Consider the following 21,450-nt stretch of genomic DNA (forward strand, 5'->3'; position numbering starts at 1 on the left):
CCCCCTTCCACTTGTTCCCAGGCCCTTTTTAATACCGGGTCATCTCTCTGCTCCTGGCCAAAAGCGGGAAATCTCTCCACCACCTCTTGTGGCCTCCATGGCATAGCCTCTCCTTCCCCCAACCTCCTTAGGGCCCTAGCCCGGCTATGCCTCTCCGCCTGCCGTGTTTCTCTAGCCTTCCTCCCTTTACCCGGTTCTCCCATTATCTCCTCATGGAAAGGGAAGAGCTGCCCTACCGAATCCTCCCCCCTATCCTGCGACCCACCCCGAGCCTTCTGAGCCCGAGTAGTCACCCACCCTGTGACCCCTTTCAACCCCCGTACAAACAGCTCCCACTCCCTCCCCAAAATGAGGTCAAAAGGCAGTTTTGGCAGGATCGCCACATTAAGCCACCCTCTCCCCAGAGGGCTCCCTAGTTGGATCCTGAACACAGGGTAGGCGGTTGAAGACCCATGTATGCACCTAATCTGAATCATTCCTACATACTGTCCACCCTCTTCCCCCATGGCGGTGCTCTGGATCTTATTCCACAAGACCCGGGACATCATCGACTGATTGGCCCCCGAGTCTAACAGGGACTTAACTGTCACCCCTCCCACCTGAACCTCCAGGAAGAAGAAATCCTCGGGGTCTGTTCCCATATGTCCCGCAAAACCTAGTCTTTCCCTACACTCCTTCAGCATGTGGCCGGGCTTCCCACATCTAAAACACCTTCTTCCCCCTGGACTGGGACCCGGGTCCCTACGACCCTCCTCCCTCTTTCCCCCAGTCCCCGTATTGGCATGAGTACTTCCCCCTTGACCCCTACCCTCTTGGCTACTAGGGAGGAAGGGGTTAGTATGATGTCTCCCTGCCTCAAAATACAGTTCAGCTCCATGAATCACCCCTTCCAATGAGCGCACCCCTTGCTTAATGAGCCACTCGCGCACTGGGGTGGGTATGGCAAACAAAAACTGTTCCACTATAATCTCCTCCACCACCTGTTCTGCAGTCTTCTGTTGCGGCTCCAGCCATTTATAGGCTAAGTCTTTCAGTCTCTGGGCAAAAGCCCGGGGCCGCACTTCCCTCCCCGTAGTAGTCTCCCTAAAAAGTCTTCTATAATGGTCTCTAGTAAGTCCTAATCTATTTTTAATGGCCGCCACTACCTGCTCATAATCCATGGAGCTGTCCGCAGGCATGACCCTGTATACAGCCAGAGCTTCCCCAGCTAGGCTTCCCGCCAGTCGAACAGCCCACTGTTCTTTCAGCCATTGCACTGCCCTTGCAATCCTCTCAAATGTATCAATAAAGTCATCCACATCATCACCCTCCCCCATTCGTCCCAAAGAAAAAGGGTCCAAACGGAGGGGTTCCTACCCCCATGGGTAAACCGGCCACTGTACCCGGGGCTGCAACTTTATCCAACAGGCTCCCTATGGCTTGCATCTGACCTTGCACTGCCTGGAGCAGAGGTACATGCTGTTCCTTGGCGGCTTCCACCACTTGCTGCAAGACCTGTTGAGCCCCCTCCTGCTGCTTCTGAAACTGCGCAGCCATCCAGTGAAGCATTTCTTTCTGCTCCATCCTGCCTGGTCTGGAATACCATGAAAAGAAAACCAAAAACACCAAGTGCGATACCACTTTTTTTTTTTTCTTAATTCCTAATTTGTACTGCTCTTCTCCCACCACTCCCCTTTTACACTACCCCGCCTGGGTTCCTTCGCATGACCTGTGTTCCCCCCTTAGCTTCACACTTCAATCCAGCATTGATCCCCCTTCAGGTACCTCTTACCTGGGGTAACCGCTGGTCTTCGCTTTGCTAAGGGTGGCCTTGTCAGCTTCACTCCGGCTGCTCTGTGGTAGCTTCAATCGAGTCCCATCTGGGGTGCCACTGTAATAACTGTAATCCCGGTAGCAAACCTTCAGGGGTGGTAGACTCCCTTTAGCAGTCCACAAATAAAGTCCTTCCAGAAAACACAGATTTTAGTTCCCAACAGTTTATTTCCCCTCCTCCACCAAATCTCAGTTCAAGGGGTTAAAGTCCCATTCGGTTTTCAAAATAAAGCAACAAGAAAAAAACTTCCCTTTAAATCCAAGTTCTCCCCCCAGTTCAACAGCCTGGGTTTCAGTTTTAAAAGTCTTTCTGCTTGGGTGGTTGCAGAATGGCAGTACACCGCCCACAACACAGCTAATTGACTTCTGTGACCACCCACTGCCTTCAGTCCCTGCAACTCTGCCCCAAAGTACAATTACAGTCCATGTCCACTGGTTCCTCCAAACCTGGTGTGTTGGTCTCTCCAGCCTCCCCTTCCTCCAAACACTCCATTAACTCTGCCTCTCTGCTAGGCTGTTGGTTGGAGACCTCCTCCCCCTCCCAGGTGGAAGAAATCTTGTACTGATTTCTAACCCACGGGTATTGAGCTTTGTCATCCCTGCTCCCCCTTCTGGCCCTCGCCTGCCATCGCAGCTGCTCTCTCCAGTCCTTTTCCCCCCTTCCTTCCACGTGGGGGCCACACCGGGTTTTGGGACCTACCACCCCGATCCCTTCTCTCAGGGCCTTGTGGGGAATGTAGTCTGGCCCCATACCTCCTCCTGAGCTGCTTAGACCCTCCAACCTCCTTACAATATGCAGAAAAGGCTTCATATTGTATGGAGGTACATTATTACACACTGCAAAAAGACAGTCCCCTTGATATTCAAAACCAGGAATGGCATCCGGTCAGTTAAGTGGCACACAGCCTTCTATCCGGCAATATTCAGCGGGAGATAGCTGGCTGTCTCCCGCTGAATATCATTGGCTAGCAGATAGCCAGTTGTATTGCTCGATATAACCAGCTGTCCGCTGATTTTCAGTCTGATTTCAAGCAGCCATATTTGGCCGCATGAAACCCTGGAATATCTTTGGCCAGTTTAAACATAACCAGCCAGTATCAAATATTGGCTTGGCCAGGTAAGTTCAAACTGGCCAAAAATAAACCAGATATTCAATGCCAGTCACTGGAAATGGCCCAGCATTGAATATCCAGCATCACTGTGAACCATGTGAGTTAGCCAGGCAGACTCCCGTGGTCTGAATATCGGCCCCAGTTTGTTCTTATACACACACTGCATGTAGGTATTCCCAGGGACATAAATTGGGCGAAGAGTTGTGATTTACATGCATATTTTATAAAATAATTGAGTCCGCATGTAGAGTAGATACATACATTTACACAACCTTTGGAGTAGGTGTAATAAATATGTACATCGGTATTTGTGCACTGTTGGTTTTGTTTTTGGGTGCCTTTATAAAATAAAGATACACATGTGCCCAGTTTGCCTTTATAATATAGGATTTAAAAAGGCATCTTTATGGGCTTTTCACATACTGCCCAATACTCAGCGCTGTAATCATCGGTCCATGTTCAACTATTTAAATTTTTTTTATATCTATATATATCATACTTCATTCCCAAACCATATATCTTCTATATCAGTCTTCCAACATTTATTGTATTTTAATATATAGAATAGAATCAGCTGAAAAGATGGACCCACTGCCTGTTTCTTCAGGGAAGTGGTCTGTTGTCTTTCAAATATCGTCATGCCCATGCTCATAGGTGCCCGGTATAAGAGGCTTGGAGAGGCTAAGCCTCCCCAGCCAGAAGTGCAGCAAGGGCGGGGTGGGTGCAGCTCGTGAACATCTCCCCCCCCCCCCCCCCGACTAGTGCGCGACGGTCCCGATCTTTCCCCCCCCCCCCCCGTCCCCCCGACTAGTACGGTGCCGCTCTCCCCCTCCGCTCTTGTCACGTCGTCTTTCAACGAGGCTTCCTGTTCCCGTAGCAGCAGCAGCAGCAGCAATGATGTAAGCGCCGCTGCTTTCAGCCTGCCCCGGAAGCCTTCTCTGGACAGCGTCCCTCCTACGTGGGAAGCTGTTCAGAGAGTGCTTCCGGGGCAGGCTGAAAGCAACGGCGCTTACATCATTGCTGATGCTGATGCTGCTGCTGCTACGGGAATAGGAAGCCTCGTTGAAAGATGACGTGACAGGAGCGGAGGGGGAGAGCAATACGGTACCACACTAGTTCAGGGGGGGAGGGGAAGCGATGCCAGACAGACCGACCAAAGGGAAAGGGGGGTGGAGAGAGGAGGATGTGAGATGCCACATCTAAGGAGAAGAGGGAGGAAGGAAAGCAATGGCAGGGCATGGGAATGGGAAAAGGGGGAGTGGAGAAAGGAGTAAGAGTGATGGAAGCAAGAAGGGGAGGGAAGAGAAAGGTGGGATGCATGAGGGAGAGGAGAGATGCAGGAGGACGCTGGTGGAGAGAGAGAGAAAGTGAAAAAGTGCAGGGGAGAGCCAGAGAGAGATGGGGAGAGAAAGAGGGGACATGGAAGAGAGCAGGGGAAAGCCAGGGACATGGAAAAGAGCAGGGAAGAGCCAGAGAGAGATGGGGAGAGAAAGAGGGGACATGGAAGAGAGCAGGGGAAAGCCAGGGACATGGAAAAGAGCAGGGAAGAGCCAGAGAGAGATGGGGAGAGAAAGAGGGGCCATGGAAAAGAGCAGGGGAGAGCCAGAGAGAAGATGCTGGATGGAAGAGGGAGAGAGATTAGTGGAAAGATGACGGGAGAAAGAGGGGACATGGGCAGGAGAGAGAAGCTGCTGGGGAGAAACTGGGGGAGACCCTAGCTGTCAGACGGAGAAATGCTGAATGAAAGGAGGGAGAAAGAGGGAAAAGCTGGAAGGAGGGGGCAGAAAGAGGGAAGCCAATGGACGTACGGGTAGGGAGGGAAAGAGGAAAGACACTGGAAGGATGGGGATAGAGAGGACATGCTGAATGGAAAAGGGTCAAGAGAGAGAACTGTTTAGAAGGAAGGAGATATAGAGGGAGACAATGGATGGAAGGAGAGGGAGACAATAGATGGAAGGATTGGGAGAGGGTAATGGGTAGAAGGATGGAGAGAGAAAGAGGGATGACACTGGATGGAAGGGTAGGAGAGAAAGAGGGAAGGTGCTGGACATGGATGGATGAATGGAGGGAAGAGAGGAGAAATCTGGACATAGATGGAGTGAAGGGCAGGGAACAGAGGAGAAATGTTGGACAAGGATGGAGGGTAGGAAAGACAAAGGAAGTACATGCACAAGGATGGAGGGGAGGGGACAAATGCTGGATATGGATGGAGGGAAAATTGCTGAATTTAAGGGCTGGATCGGAACACTTTGAAGGCAAATGCTGAAACTGGAGAAAGGATAGGGACAGGGCTACAGATGGTAGACAGGACGCATAAAGACACACAAGGACACAGGAGGATGATGGACATGGTGAGAGAAAAAATATCAAATGGAAAAAAGACACTGGGACCAAAGTGAATAGAAAAACTAAATGATCAGACAACAAAGGTTAAAAAAAAGTATTTTATTCAGAATTTATTAACTGGAATATGTCAGCTTTTGGAAATGTGCATCTGTGATATTTTGCATGTAAGTTTCAATTTTTCTAGTATTGCTGCATGCTGAGTCTGACTTCTTGATGTAACTTTCCAGTTTTGCCTTCATATCTGTTGTGTCGTGTGTTTTTCATGTGTAATCAAGGTGCAGTATTCTACTAGTGTGTAATATTTACAGCCCTTTTGGGGTTTTTTTTGTTTCACTAGGTTTTAGAGCCCGGTGTAATTACAGTGCTGCCTTTCCACGCATAAGGTTGTAGCTCGTCCTGTCCTTGGAATTAGTGCTGTTATGGTTTGCTAAGGTTATGAGTGTGTTTGCACAAGTTTGTGTATAGTGTTTTGCAGTGGAGAGATTGTGTATTGGCCTTACTGAGGTGGCACCAAAACATCAGAAAGGGTTTTAGAGCCTAAATCACAACACACTACCTCTTGAAGGATCTACATATAGTCGTTAATAAAAGGAGCTCATTGTGAACACTATCCACCCTAAAAGGGTGTTTTGTGGCTCTCCATGAGAATTGTGATATTATGATCCCTTGTTTCATATTGTTGACGGTCTGCATTTTCCATATGGGTGGTATATTGGTGTATTAGGGTCTGCCTAGTGTTATGGTACAGTAAGGTTCTGAGTGTGTTTTTGCACAAATTTGTGCATAGTGTTTTACAGTTGAGCGATTGTGGTTAGTATATGCTTTGAGCAACCACTTTATTCTTTGACATATGATACATATCTAATATCTAAATTTAATAAAAGGTATTAAATGTGACTATTTTATTTTTACTTATTTTTTTTGTGTTGTCAGACAATTATGGATTTAAGCTCCACCCCTAACCCCACCCCCTTTAGCCTTCCCAAACAGTTGGGCCACCGACCGCCTATGCCCATGCTCTACCCTTCCTACATCACCCAAAGAAGTATAATAATGCTCTTAAAACCATCTGAATAATCCACCAAAATATTCTATATCAAATCAGACAGAAATTCAAGAGTATTCAATAATATTCATTTATACATTTTTTTCTTTCAGAATCTCAAAAGTGTGATAGATGGACTTCATAGTGCCTGGCTTAATAAATTTTATCAAAAGCCTTTTGGAACAGGCTCATCATTGATCCATGATGCTTCTTTATGTGTCCTCCTATCTCATGTAAGCCACGTAGAGCTGAGTTAACAACTCGGTTGATTGTGGGATACCAATGCAATAAATTGAAATATTAGTTCAGTCAGCAATCAGTGAATTTGCCATACAATTTTTCAAACTTAATTATAGAAACTTATTTTGCAGAATTTCCGCTTCAACGTGATCATTTTTCGAAGATATGCATCAGGAATTTGGGAAATCAGACTCTACATCAGTTATTGCTATCCATCTCAAAGCAGTCATATCTTTCCTCTGCAAACATATCTTTCCTACATCACAGCACTAGATGCGTGTAGTGTTGAAGCAGTCAGAAGAAAATTTGAATAGCACTATGGGGTCCTTTTACTAAGGTGCACCGAAAAATGGCCTACGCTGGTGTAAACACGTGTATTGGATGCACACAGGTCCATTTTTCAGCGCACCTGCAAAAAAAAGCCTCTTTTTGTTTTTGGCTAAAAATGGACATACGGCTAAATAAAAATTAGCATGCGTCCATTTTGGACCTGAGACCTTACCGCCACCCATTGACCTAGCAGTAAGTTCTCACGCATTAACTGGTAATGGTCTACGTGCGTACAATGCTGATTACTACCTGGTTAGCACCGCGCACCGGAAAATTTCTGGCACGCTTATTGGACACACGTACAAAATGAAATTACCACCCAGGCCATACGGTAGCCGGACAACAGTTCAAAATTGATACACATAGGACACATGTACATGCCTATGCAGCATAGTAAAAGGGCCCCTTATCTGCCTAGACCTTTTGTAGATTTGGCGGTATAGTAAGATTGAATAAATGATAAACAGTCTGTATAATGCCACTGAAAATTCATGGCTTATACCAGAAAACATTTAAGTCTCTTTGAATGTCTGAACCTATGTGGATAGTTCTATAAGGATCCCCTAGATGTAGGTGTCAATAATAAATCACATGTAGAAAGGAAATGGGACTTGATATACTGCCTTTCTGTGGTATTTTGCAACTACATTAAAAGTGGTTTACATATATTCAGGTACTTACGTATTTTGTACCAGGGGCAATTGAGGGTTAAGTGACTTGCCCACAGTCACAAGGAGCTGTAGCTTCCGCTCTAGGTGCCCAGCGCTCCCACCAGGTGCTGTGGAGGACTTGCAGCCCTTCTCCATTTCCTCACAGCTGTATCCGGGGTGACTCCAGTTCCACCCCGATCTTCCCAGGGCCTTCGCTCCAAGTGCACAGAGTTTCCAGGTGCTTTTTGGCTAGGATCAGGCGACCCTCAGGGGGAGGAGTGCTGGTTTCGGCCTAACCCCTGGTAAGCCTTTCCTCAGCTGAGAGGTGCCCAGCTCTACCACCGGCTGCCTTTCAGGTGCTGTGGAGGACTTGCAGCTCATCTGCATATCCTTACAGCCTTCTCCGGGGTGACACCCAGGTCCACTCCGATCCACTCAGGGCCTCCGCTCTAGGTGCTGTGCGCCTTAAGGCGTGCGGGGCATTTTTCTCTTTACATCTAATCTTCTTCCCAGTTGCTAAAGTACCTCAGTCATTTATGGCCCCTATTCACATTCTCTTCCTAGCCCTGTCCCTTCCTAATCTTTTCCCTCACCCCCTATCTCTCTCCGCTACAGGAACTCACTGCCCATCCATCGACTTCATCACCTCACCTTCTCTCCTACCCTCTTCCTCCCTCTTGGCTTTTAATCTCCGCCTCTTTCTTCCGTCCATTTTGTCTTCCCCATTCCACCTAAATACCTCTCGCCTTCGACGCCTTCGTGGCCACACCTCTCCTACTCTCCTCCGCTCTCTTTTACTCCTTCTCTTACTCTCAGCCGGTGACATCAATCCCAATCCTGGCCCCCCTCATCAACTATTATCCCAACTCTACAGATCTCACCGCGACCTCTCTAACCTCATCTCTATTTCTCTACTCCCCTCCTCTTCTCTGCCCTTCTCTTGCACCCTATGGAATGCCCGCTCTATCTGTAACAAACTTGCCTATATCCAGGACCTCTTTATCTCGCGTCACCTCCATCTGCTCGCCATAACAGAAACCTGGCTCTGCCCTGATGACTGTGCTTCAGTCGCAGCCCTGTGCCATGGCGGTTATCTATTTTCACATACTCCTCGCCCTGCTGGCCGTGGGGGTGGTGTTGGACTACTTCTCTCTCCCTCCTCCAGATTTCAACCCCTTCTTCCACCTCAATCTCACTGTTTTTCCTCCTTTGAAGTCCACTCTATCCGCCTTTTCTCTCCTCTGCCTCTTCAAATAGTGGTCATTTATCGTCCCCCTGATAAGTCCCTTTCATCCTTTCTCAGTGACTTTGATGCCTGGCTTGCCTTCTTCCATGATCCTTCCTCCCCCTCTCTCATCCTTGGTGACTTTAATATTCCTGCTAATGATCCTTCCAACTCTTATATTTCCAAGTTACTCACTTTAATGTCCTCCTTTAATCTCCAACTATGCTCCACCTCCCCCACTCATCAAAATGGTCACTGTCTTGATCTCATCTTCTCCTCCAACTGTTCACCCTCTAGTTTCCTTGCCTCTGATCTTCCCTCCTCTGATCACCATCTTATAACTTTCACACTTAAATCTCCTCCCTCCCAGTCCCATCCTATCTTATCTAATTTATCCAGTAATCTTCACGATATTGACCCTTCATCTCTATCCTCCCATGTTTCAAACCTCCTCTCTACTGTGGCACCATCCACGTCTGTCAACGAGGCTGTTTCTTCTTACAACAATACTCTATCCTCTGCCTTAGACACTCTTGCACCTTTGATGACCCGCCCTGTAAGGCGTACAAAACCCCAACCTTGGCTGACTTCTAATATCCGCTACCTACATTCCTGTACCCGCTCCGCTGAACGCCTCTGGTGGAAATCTCGGGCCCTTGCTGATTTCTTACACTTTAAGTTCATGCTGACCTCCTTCCAATCTGCTCTTTTACATGCCAAGCAGGATTATTATATCCAACTGACCAACTCTCTTGGCTCTAATCCTCGACTTCTCTTCACCACATTGAACTCTCTCCTCAAGGTGCCCCCTCCCCCAACTCCCCCTTCATTATCTCCTCAGACCCTTGCTGAATTCTTTCACAACAAGGTTCAAAAGATAAACCTTGCTTTCTCTACCTCACCACCTCTCCCTCCACTAGTCCATTCCCCTCTCTCTCCTTCACCTCATTCCCTTTCCTCCTTTCCTGAAGTTACTATTGAGGAAACTACACTTCTCCTTTCTTCCTCAAAATGTACCACCTGTTCCTCTGATCCCATTCCCACCCACCTTCTTAATGCCATCTCTCCTGCTCTTATTCCTTTTATCTGTCACATTCTCAACCTCTCACTTTCCACTGCGACTGTCCCTGCTGCCTTTAAACATGCTGTGGTCACACCTCTCCTTAAGAAGCCTTCACTCGACCCTACTTGTCCCTCTAATTACCGACCCATCTCCCTTCTTCCTTTTCTCTCCAAATTACTTGATTTTCTCTCCTCACATGCTATTCTTGACCCACTACAATCTGGTTTTCGCCCTCTCCACTCAACCAAAACTGCGCTTACTAAAGTCTCCAATGACCTATTACTGGCTAAATCCAGAGGTCAATATTCCATCCTCATTCTTCTTGATCTTTCCGCTGCTTTTGACACTGTCGATCACAGCATACTTCTCGATACCCTGTCCTCACTTGGATTCCAGGGCTCTGTCCTTTCCTGGTTCTCTTCCTACCTCTCCCTCCGCACCTTTAGTGTTCACTCTGGTGGATCCTCTTCTACTTCTATCCCTCTGCCTGTCGGTGTACCTCAGGGTTCTGTTCTTGGTCCCCTCCTTTTTTCTATCTACACTTCTTCCCTTGGTTCATTAATCTCATCCCATGGCTTTTCCTACCATCTCTATGCTGATGACTCCCAAATCTACCTTTCTACCCCTGATATCTCACCTTGCATCCAAACCAAAGTTTCAGCGTGCTTGTCTGACATTGCTGTCTGGATGTCTCAACGCCACCTGAAATTAAATGTGACCAAAACCGAGCTTCTCATTTTCCCCCCCAAACCCACCTCCCTGCTCCCCCCGTTTTCTATTTCTGTTGATGGCTCTCTCATTCTCCCTGTCTCCTCAGCTCAAAACCTTGGGGTCATCTTTGACTCTTCTCTCTCCTTCTCTGCTCATATCCAGCAGATTGCCAAGACCTGTCGTTTCTTTCTTTACAACATCCGTAAAATCCGCCCCTTTCTTTTCGAGCACTCTACCAAAACCCTCATCCACACCCTTGTCACCTCTCGTTTAGACTACTGCAATCTGCTTCTTGCTGGCCTCCCACTTAGTCACCTCTCCCCTCTTCAGTCGGTTCAAAACTCTGCTGCCCGTCTCGTCTTCCGCCAGGGTCGCTTTACTCATACTACCCCTCTCCTCAAGACCCTTCACTGGCTCCCTATCCGTTTTCGCATCCTGTTCAAACTTCTTCTACTAACCTATAAATGTACTCACTCTGCTGCTCCCCAGTATCTCTCCACACTCGTCCTTCCCTACACCCCTTCCCGTGCACTCCGCTCCATGGATAAATCCTTCTTATCTGTTCCCTTCTCCACTACTGCCAACTCCAGGCTTCGCGCCTTCTGTCTCGCTGCACCCTACGCCTGGAATAAACTTCCTGAGCCCCTACGTCTTGCCCCATCCTTGGCCACCTTTAAATCTAGACTGAAAGCCCACCTCTTTAACATTGCTTTTGACTCGTAACCACTTGTAACCACTCGCCTCCACCTACCCTCCTCTCTTCCTTCCCGTTCACATTAATTGATTTGATTTGCTTACTTTATTTATTTTTTGTCTATTAGAATTCACACAGGCGGAGGTTGGACAGAACATGTTGGGGTGCACATTTCTGCATGTACATCATAAATTACTTTAATGAATGCATATTCTTTAATCATCTAGGCATGATCATTTACACCTTCTCCCTATGTCTGCTGTAAGTAATCATGTCTATACTATAAGTACACTTTTGGCCTATTATGCATAGCGGACTAGATTCTATATATGGTGCTGACCCCCGGATTCTATATAGTTCACCTAGAGTTCTGTGCGGTTCCTTGCATTCTAGGTGTATTCTATAACTACACACGTAGATTAATTGTTTTAACAAGCTGCTAAGTGTTGTTAACAACTCTTAATAAGCAATAACAAGCACTAATTGGCAAAAATTAGAATTTACACACGTACATCGCTAAGTGTATTCTGTAACGTACTGCACCTAAATTCTAACACGCACAGGCAAAAAGGGGCATGCTTAGGGGCACGGAAATGGGCATTTCATGGGTGTTGCAAAATCTATGTGCATTGTTCTAAAATATGGGCCAGTGTGTGTAAATCTACATGTAGAGATTTACACCAGCTTTTATTGGTGTAAATGGATGCGCGTAGATTTAGTCGCATGAACTATGGCTTAGCGTATTCTAAATACTCTGCAAAGTTTCTAGGCATAATTTTTATTTAATTGTCATATTTATATCCCACATTATCCCTAAATGCTACTCTATTAATAGCACTCCGAGTTGGGCAGTTTTTATAGACTAGCACCAGGAGCCGCACCTAATTTTTAGGCTGGTGTAAATTCCCATGCCTAAATTAGGTACAGATCAGGCATATTCTGTAACAGTGCGCATTAATTCTTGAAAGGCCCTTGCACCACCCATGCCTCTCCTATGGACACGCCTCCTTTCCAGATCCATGCACTAGAATTTATGCCCGCATCTCTATAGAATATGCCTAGCAAGATGCACTTGTAAATTTTAACTGTTGCCAATTAGCATTGATAATTGATTGTTAGCACTCAATTAGCACTAATTGGTTCATTATTCGATTAAATTGTGCACAGAAATTGGGCGTGTGCAATTTTGAGCACCATACATAGAATCTGGGAGAGCACATGTAATTTAGGTGCGATCACTATGTTCATGCCTAGATTGCCAAGAAATATGCATGAATTATAGTATTCTATAATTTATGCATGTGTGTGCCCTACTCATGCTCTACCCAGACTCTTCCCAACTTCAGACTACACACCGTAGCGCAGTGTTTCCCAAATCCAGTCCTGGAGTACCCCTTGCCAGTCAGATTTTCAGGATATCCACAAAGAATATGCATGAACTTGATTTGTATACACTGCTTCTATTATATGCAAATCTATTTCAAGCATATTCATTATGGATATCCTGAAAACCTGACTAGCAAGAGGTACTGCAGGACTGGTCTTGGGAAACACTACCATAGCACATGCACACATTCATAGAATAAGCTGGTACGCTATCCATTTACACATGTATGTGCTAATATATGCATGCAAATGAGTAGGATTCTTGCCTCATAACTGTAGGCAGTTGCATACAGAGTTACCTCCTATTTGTACAGAAGGGGGCACAGTTAGGGGCAGAATCAAACGTTATACAAATGACAGCAATGTTTAGCCACTCCCCAAGTAACTTAAACTCTGCATGTATAAACTGCAGGAATAACTTATGCTATCAATAGACAACTAGGTGGGCATTTTAGCATTCATAGTTGAATGCATAGCTTTGCTGAAATTTTGTACAAACTTATAAAGATAAATAATGCATATAACTTTATGTACTCAAAAGCCACTTGGTTATTTGCTTCATTATAAATGAGTCTAATGATAGGGGACTTTTTTCTGTTTTATATCAACCTTGAATGTCTATTTTTATAGGCTGATTATCCTCTGTGGATTTCAGTGAATATTTAATACACAGTATATACATCTGTTTCTTTTCCAAGTAAACAGTACTTGCTATGTATGCTTAATTGGTATATTTCATTCCATTAAAAAAATACCTGCAATATACAATGGGAGTAAGGGTTTGGAAAACCAGAGCCCTTATAAAACCAAGTATTGGGAAGTTCTCCAACTGAAATCTAATACACAAACACCAAAGAAGATAGGTTGAGTGATTTGACAGAGTAACTTGAGTGTGATGCCACCTCATTAAGACCAACAAAACAGTAAATGAAAAGCCCACTAGAGTCTGTGATCCAGACTGAGGTCACTAACTAATCTCACTTCATGACAACAAAGGATCCTTGACTGATGAGAAATTGTCCTTCGATGGAGGTTGACATTCCTCTTCCAACTCTACCCCCCACAAGTCTTTTAGCCTTAAGAGAAGAAATTTGTTAGCTTGACTCGCTTTGACACCTCACAAAAGCGTGTGACCATCAGCATTCTGAAACTCTTTGTAGCGTGGATAATGATTAACCGACCATTCAAATCCTAGAAATGTCGCATTAGTACCAGTGATAAGTTCCTCTGAGAGCAGGCAACCAAGTGTGAAACAGCTTTCAAAAAATGATTTAATTCAGAAATGACTTATTGTTGTTTACCAAGAAACTCTGAACTTTATAATAAATTGATAATGTAAGCATGTCACAACAAACAAGTCTTCATTAAGAAACAAGAGATATAATTGCCAATTTGGAATTGAGAAGAAATTAACATATAATATAATATTTTTGCAGTGTTTTGAATGAGCTTCTCATAAATATTTGTAAAGTATTCTGCTCACTCAGACAGGTGCCTACTGCATGTCAAAATAGTGTGCTAAAAATCTAAATATTCTATAATATTCTTTAGAAGGTAAATTATATAACATCTGAAGAAATTCTATTTAGTCTGTCAAAAAAAATCCACTTATACTTGTTTTTTCTGTTTTGCTTTTAACTTTGCAGGAGACCATCATCACCAGAGCTGTGCATTCAACTCTCTCCCTGTCATAAAAGTTTAAGTCTTTATTTTTATTTTATTTTATTTTTTTACATTTAGAGATAGGCACCAGCTCCTGTATAATAGTTTTTAAAAATGTTGTGGACTACAGGTAGGGTCCAAAGTGGAAAGAGCTGGTTTAGACTTTACTTCTCTCTATATTCTTTGATGGATCTGACAGCTACACTGTCTGAAAGTTCCAGACCTATATCTAAAGCCTCAGAAAACAAGCTGCTGGATACGCTATTTCAGCATCACAGGCTAAAGCGAAGTTGGGTATGGAACCAGTTCTTTGTTCTGGAGGAGTACACAGGCACAGATCCTTTATATGTTGGCAAGGTAAGAGCATGGATCAAAATAAGAACAAAAGCAAAAGATGCAAAAGCCACTGGAGGCAGAATATAGACATTTTGTCAAGTCTCCTTTCCTGAGCTTCTGGCAACATGGGGCCCAATTTTCCACAGAATATTTTATTTACTTTTATTTGTTACATTTGTATCCCACATTTTCCCACCTATTTGTAGGCTCAATGTGGCTTTCATAGTACCGGAGAGACGAATGTGATATGTAAGAGAAAGGGGATGGGATTTGATATACTGCCTTTCTGTGGTTACAGTCAAAACAGTTTACATACTATACACAGGTGTTGATTTTGCACCTGGGACAATGGAGGGTTGAGTGACTTGCCCAGAGTCACAAGAAGCTGCAGTGGGAATCAAACCTAATTCTCCTGGTTCTCAGTCCACTGCACTAACCATTAAGCTACTGCTCCACTCCTTTACAGAAATGAAACAAAACAACAAAAGAAAATAAGGTGATACCATTTTTGTTGGACTAACAATAGAGTAGTTGCTTAGGGCCCATTTTACTAAGATTGCATAAGTGTTTACGCGTGTCCAACATGCACCAAAATGGACTTACCGCCCGACTACTGCGTGGCTCTTGTGGTAATTTCATTTTTGGCGTGTGTCCGATACACGTATCTGAAAAATAGTTTTTATTTTCTGGCACACGTAGCGGACACGTGCCAAGTCTCATCTGACGTACGTAGGTCATTGCCGTCCAAATTCTTTACCGATAGGTCTATGGCTGGCGGTAAGGTCTGAGACCTAAAATGGACGCACGGTAATTTTGATTTTGCCGCACATCCATTTTTAGGGGGGAAAGAGCCCTTTTTTTACAGGTGTGCTGAAAAATGATTCTATGTGCGTCCAAAACCTGCGCCTACACTACCGCAAGCCATTTTTCAGTGTATCTTAATAAAATGACCACCTAGTTTTTGAAGGCAATACAACCTTCTTCAGATCAGAAGTTGTTGCCTTTAAAAGCTAATTAAAAAATGTATTGTTAGTCCAATACAAAAGGAATCACCTTATTTTCGTTTTCTGTTTTGTTTTGTTTCTATTCGCTACCCTTAAAAGTGGACTAGTATGGCTACCACACCATTTTATCCACAGAATGGGAGATCATAATCGAGACTTTCAGGTTGGTATATACTCATTTCCTGTGCTATTTTACAAAAGGCTGAGCCGACAAAGAGCATACTTCCCTTAGTCCCTCATGTTAAACCCTGTCTGAAACAAGCACTTTTTAAAAATCCGATGGGATTTTTTCTTATAGATCTGTTGGGTTATCTGAGTTTTACATTCTGCCATATCCCCTTACAAGTTCAAAGCAGATTACAAAAGAAGAATGTAAAATGGGAAATGCACTCATGATTTTTGTCCCACTCACACCACATCCCCTTGAAAAATCTGTGTTATGCAACATTTAATTATGTTAAACTATGTTGATGTTACTGACATTGTAGCGTTACTGCCTAGTGATTTTTGTATGTTAAAAATGTTTGAGCTAAAATACAGTAAAATAACATCATTCAAATAATACAATGTATCAGAATTTCACAGTCACTGTGAATGCTCAGATTGTCCACCCTCAGCTTTAACACAGGCCTTCAGTCACTTTGCCACAGAGACGGATTGGCAAGGGTATTAAGAACTTCCCAGATTGTCCCCAGTCATCTACAGCATTTCAATGAGTGCAGTGATTGTTTGCAGCTTTGGGTGTGTCACTGTGATGTCATTAACAGTAAGGTGGTACCCCATTTCCTTTTTCAATAATGGTAGTTCAGTGCAAACATTCTTGAACACGCAAAAATCGCTGGGTGATCAAGCTAAAAAGTCTGTAACTTTGCCTTGTTTAAAGATAATCTCCTTCCACTTGGCACATAAATGTAGATAGGAACAACAAATAAAGATGTAAAATTTTACTTTGAAATTCCAAGTTGTTGTGGAGAAAACAGCAACAAACTAGATTTTTTTCTTGCCTCACTCTATACATGTATATACAATCTACTTATGTAAATGCTATTTACACATGGAGATGCTTCTAGAATAAGGGCTATATTCATGCATATTTTGTTGATGATTCCACCAGGACTTTTGACTGTTGTTCAACAATTAATCAGGTTCATAAAATATCAGTCATGTGTAGATATAACTGGGGTATGGAAATGTTTTCTTATTGAATAATGACTGGTACAAAACTATGCGTTTTGACATGACGATGTGAACTTTGCCAGTAGGCATGTATAGGGGCACAATTTGGGGAAGGCATGCTTATATGAACAAACCCCCCGATATTCAGTCATTGCTGGCTAAATTATACCCCGATATTCAGTGCTGGGCCATATCTGGGCACCGACACTGAATATTGGGGTATAACTTGGAGCAGGCAGGCTGCCAGAACTTATGCCGACTTGGCCAATATTCAGCCGGAGCCACATAAGGGTTATGTGGTCCCGGTTGAATACCGGGCCATAGCCTGCATAACTTTTGTTTTAAAAAATTAGCCCCGAGCCCCCTCCTACCTCCCTTGATAATGGCCCTCTTTCCTTCCCCCCTCCTGTGCTCAGCTCCGGGCTTTTCTTCATCCTTTACCCAGGAACAAGGTGAAAATGGATTATAATGGATTACAAGGTGGCATGGGTTGAAGAGGGGGGAGATGGTGCATGAGGGAGAGAGGGAGAAATACTGGGCATGATGTGTGGCCAAGGGGGGGGGGGGATGCCGTGAAAAATTGCTCCAGAGCTCATAAATATGTCCATGCCTGCAGTGCAGGCACAATTTTTGCCACTTCTATTTGTACTTTTTAAGGCAAGTAGATGCCTACTTGTCTTTATAAAATTGACTTATTATTATTATTATTATCGTTATCATTATTATTATTTGTAACATTTATACCCCGTGCTTTCCCACTCATTAGCAGGTTCAATGCAGCTTACAAATCCTACAGGTTAAACAAAGTAGCATAAAATGGATGCAGTAAGTAAAGAGGAGGTCGTTTAAATAGTAATGCAGATTAAACAAAGTAATATAAAATGCATGTAGATGTAATATAGTAAATTGAAAAGTGATCGTAAGATGTGGATAGGTGAGATAGGCAAGGAAGGAGGATGGTAGAGATAGGGAATGGAAGATGGGTGTGTAATGGGGTTAGCGTATTGTTTATAATGGGAGAGTGAAAGGGAGGGACTTAAAACAAGCACCTGAAAACACACTACCCCCTATATTCAACCAGTGATGGTCAGTGGTTTTTTTTTAATGCTGACCATTGCCAGCTAAATTAGTCCCCCCCCCCCCCCCCCCAATATTCAGTGCTGAGCCATGTCTGGGCACTGGTACTGAATATTGGGGGCTACAAGTGGGAGGACTGCGCAGCAGAGCTTATGCGGTCTCAGTCGATATGCAGTTCGGGCCTGCATAAGAGTTATGCAGGCCCAGCTGAATATCAGGCCGGGATCAGTATAAGTTTGTTTTGTTCTTCTTTAATTGAAGCCCCTCCCCAAGCCCCTGACATGTTACATATAACTCCAGTGCTAAAAAGATTACGTTGGCTTCCAGTAATGTATATAGTTTTGTTTAAAGTTCTTGTATTACTATTAATTCATCAGCGTATATATGGGATTGTACTTGCTTATTTCTGCATTGCATTGAAAATGTATGTGCCAGGCCGTGCATTAAGATCTGAGATATCCCAGAAAATTTCTTTGCCTCCTCCAACTTCTTATCATTATGTAGAGACCAAGATGCGACCATAATCAATCGCTGGTCTATCCTTGTGGAACGCCTTGCCAGGACATTTGAGATTTTGTGAAAATATTCAGCAATTTAAATGTCTTTGAAGGCTCACTATTTTGTGAAGGTCTTTCTGGAAGAATGAAGTAGATTGTTGTTGATTGACTATGGTGGTTTTGAATGATGGTTATGTGTTTTCATGTTTTTATTGCCTGTGCATGTTTATTTGTTACCCACTTTGGAGAAAGGCAGGATATAGATAACAATAAATAAATATGTAGAAGGTGGTAGGGGCTCACGCGCTAACCCCTTTGTAATTGGGCAGCACGCGGCAATGTGGCTGTGCTGCCGATTACTGCTGGGAAGGCGCACCCCCCCCCCCCCCCCCCCCCCCCACCAGTAGAAAATGGAAAATTATTTTCTAAGATGGGAATCTGCAAACGCCAGATTTGGAATTACCATCAGGCTCCTGCGTAACCCGAGCAGTAGGGATGATTTGGTGCATGCTACCCACACAGTAGCCCTACTGCACCTTTGTAAAAGGACCTCAAAAACTCTTCTGCTTTGCAATAGGTGTTCCTTTTTGAGGCAGCTTAATGGCTTTCTGTTCCCAATTTTTGAATTCTTTTCCTATATTGAGTGTAACGTTTCATAGTTGTTATTCCTCATTTTTATGTGGGCTCTCTAGAACCTCCTATTGGGACCAGTACGGTCTACAAGTCATGAGTTAGATTAGACTAGATTACATTAGCTTTGGTGGAGGCAATTTTACAAAGTCACAGACTATAGGTGCACATGTTGCCTTTATAGAATATCAAATGGCAATGAACATAAAACAAATAGTCCATGTTCATACATCAGTGAAAAAATCAGAATCCCAAACGCAAAATGATTGATAGAGAAACTGTGTTCAATAAATAAATGGATCTCAACCTGGCTGTGTGTTTATAAGTGAGACATGGTTACATTCTTCATCTGACCCAATTTTAAATGATATATGCCCTGTGGGTTATAAGATAGTCTCATTAGCTCGAGATGGGAAGCAGGGAGGAAGCATTACTTTGATATTTCAAGATGTAGTTACAGTTACTTTATTAGAGTCATTTATGTCAGCTGATTTGGAAATTTTAGCATGTCATTTTAAAGATGATAGTTTAAAAGATGATTTTATAGCTATTTTATTTTATTGCCCTCCGGGCCATTGGCAAAATGCTAAGGATACTTTTTATGAGTTTGTTCTTAGGAACTCGATTCACTCCCAGTTTAATATATTGCTTGGGGATATTAATTGGATTCTTTTTTTATCATCAGTAAACTATTCTTTTTCACATTTCCAAGAGACACATAATAGAGGACATCACTTAGATTTATTAGCTTTTACTGTTACTGAACTACTCTCACCTATATAATTAGCTCAGATTTCTTGGTTTCCTATTGTTTCGTCAGATCATTATATGCTTAGGTTTACAACCAATTGGGAGCAGAGTAGACAACGGAAATATAAGCCAAGGGAGAAATATATGTCTGGAGGGAAAATTGATTCAACCAAATTGTGGTCTCAATTTCATCAATTTTCAATAGCCAGTTCTCCTGTGAATTTTAATGTTCGCTGGAAGGAATTTTGTGTGAAGGTTTTAGATGAAATTGCACCAGTGCATACAAAGAATATGATTAGACATGAGAGTAACAAATGGATTGACTCAGAACTGCTTGGGTTAAAACAAATATGCAGGAGACTTGAGAGGAAGCGGTAGAAATCATTAGATCGAGATTTATGGAAAGAGTGGAAACAGGCAAACGCTATTTACAAAACTGCTTTGAATACTAAAAGAAAGTTGTGGTATTCTAAGTTGATTGGTACTGATGTATCTAATGTAAAAGCTCTTTTTCAACTAGTCACTAGATTATCTGATACTTCCCATCTCACTCAATTAGATGGTGCTATAACTCCTACAGCTGTTGAACTGGCAGCTTATTTTCAGCATAAACTCTTAAAAGCCAGAGCCTTATTCTCAAATTTAATGCAGACTGAAAGATATGAGGTTGCAACTAGTTCTTTTGAAATAGTGACTGATAGGAATTGGATGGATTTTCTACTTATTGATTGGACATTATTTAAATCACTGTTCCATAAATGTTCTAAATCTATATTGGACCCTTTTCCGCCTTCTTTGATGAATACACCTCCTTTTGAGTTTCTGATTATGTCGTTTCATTGGATGCAATATTTTCTTATGTCAGGACACTTTCCAGAAAGATTAGGAGAAATTAAAATAACACCCATTACGAAGGATTTGAAAGAGTGTAGTGGTTCAATTTCTAACTACAGACCGGTCGCATCAATACCTTTTTTCATTAAATTAATGGCAGAATTAGTTTGTAATCTCCACTTTACCCAATCAGGCTTTTGAAGATGGCATAGTACAAAAACAGTTATTGTGTATGACACTGTTCAGCACATACTATAAGGGTCTAATCCTACAGTTCGATCTATTGTCAGCTTTTGATCTGGTGGATTATGATATTTTGCTTTCCGAATGTAATCCTATCGGTATTGATGGTAATGTATTGAAGTGGTTTAGAGGATTTTTGGTTTCTAGGTCAGGTAAAGTATGGCATTACTTATGTACTTATAATGGAAAGTTATCGGATAGTTGGAGAAATCCTTGTGGAGTCCAACAGGGATCTCCTTTGTCATCTAAACTGTTTATCTTCTTACATTCTTTGGGTTTGGAACTTAGTAGAGTGAGTTACATCACTTACAGTTATGCCGATATTACGGTGTTAATTCCGATTTACTCATCTATCAATTCAGTATCATCAGTTGTTCAAAGATGTGTAACACTGATTAGTTCCTGGATGTTATGCTATTGACTCAAGTTAAACACCGATAAGACTTTACTTTTTGATAACAAGTGAACCATATAATGGTGGATCAAACTAGGTATTCACTTTCTTAAGTTATAAAGATACTGGAGGTTCATGTTGACCAGAATGTATCCCTTGACTCTCAACTCAATGCTCTCACTAAGAGCTCTTTCTTTCTTTTGAGCAACTTAAGATGCATAAGAAAGTATTTT

General features: G+C 43.2%; 1 protein-coding gene across 3 annotated transcripts in view; it reads left to right on the forward strand.

The window, feature by feature from the left end:
• Nucleotides 1–14,444: 14,444 nt before the first annotated feature.
• CDH20 (cadherin 20) overlaps nt 14,445–21,450 on the forward strand; it is a 155,585-nt gene continuing 148,579 nt past the window's right edge. For all 3 annotated transcript variants that reach the window (XM_030189986.1, XM_030189987.1, XM_030189988.1), the window contains exon 1: nt 14,445–14,633. In XM_030189986.1, coding sequence (XP_030045846.1) covers nt 14,463–14,633 — 171 coding nt within the window. In that variant the 5' untranslated portion in view covers nt 14,445–14,462. The remainder of the gene's footprint in view (nt 14,634–21,450) is intronic.

The sequence above is a fragment of the Microcaecilia unicolor genome, chromosome 1, assembly GCF_901765095.1.
Source record: "Microcaecilia unicolor chromosome 1, aMicUni1.1, whole genome shotgun sequence".
In the NCBI taxonomy this organism is placed as follows: domain Eukaryota; kingdom Metazoa; phylum Chordata; class Amphibia; order Gymnophiona; family Siphonopidae; genus Microcaecilia; species Microcaecilia unicolor.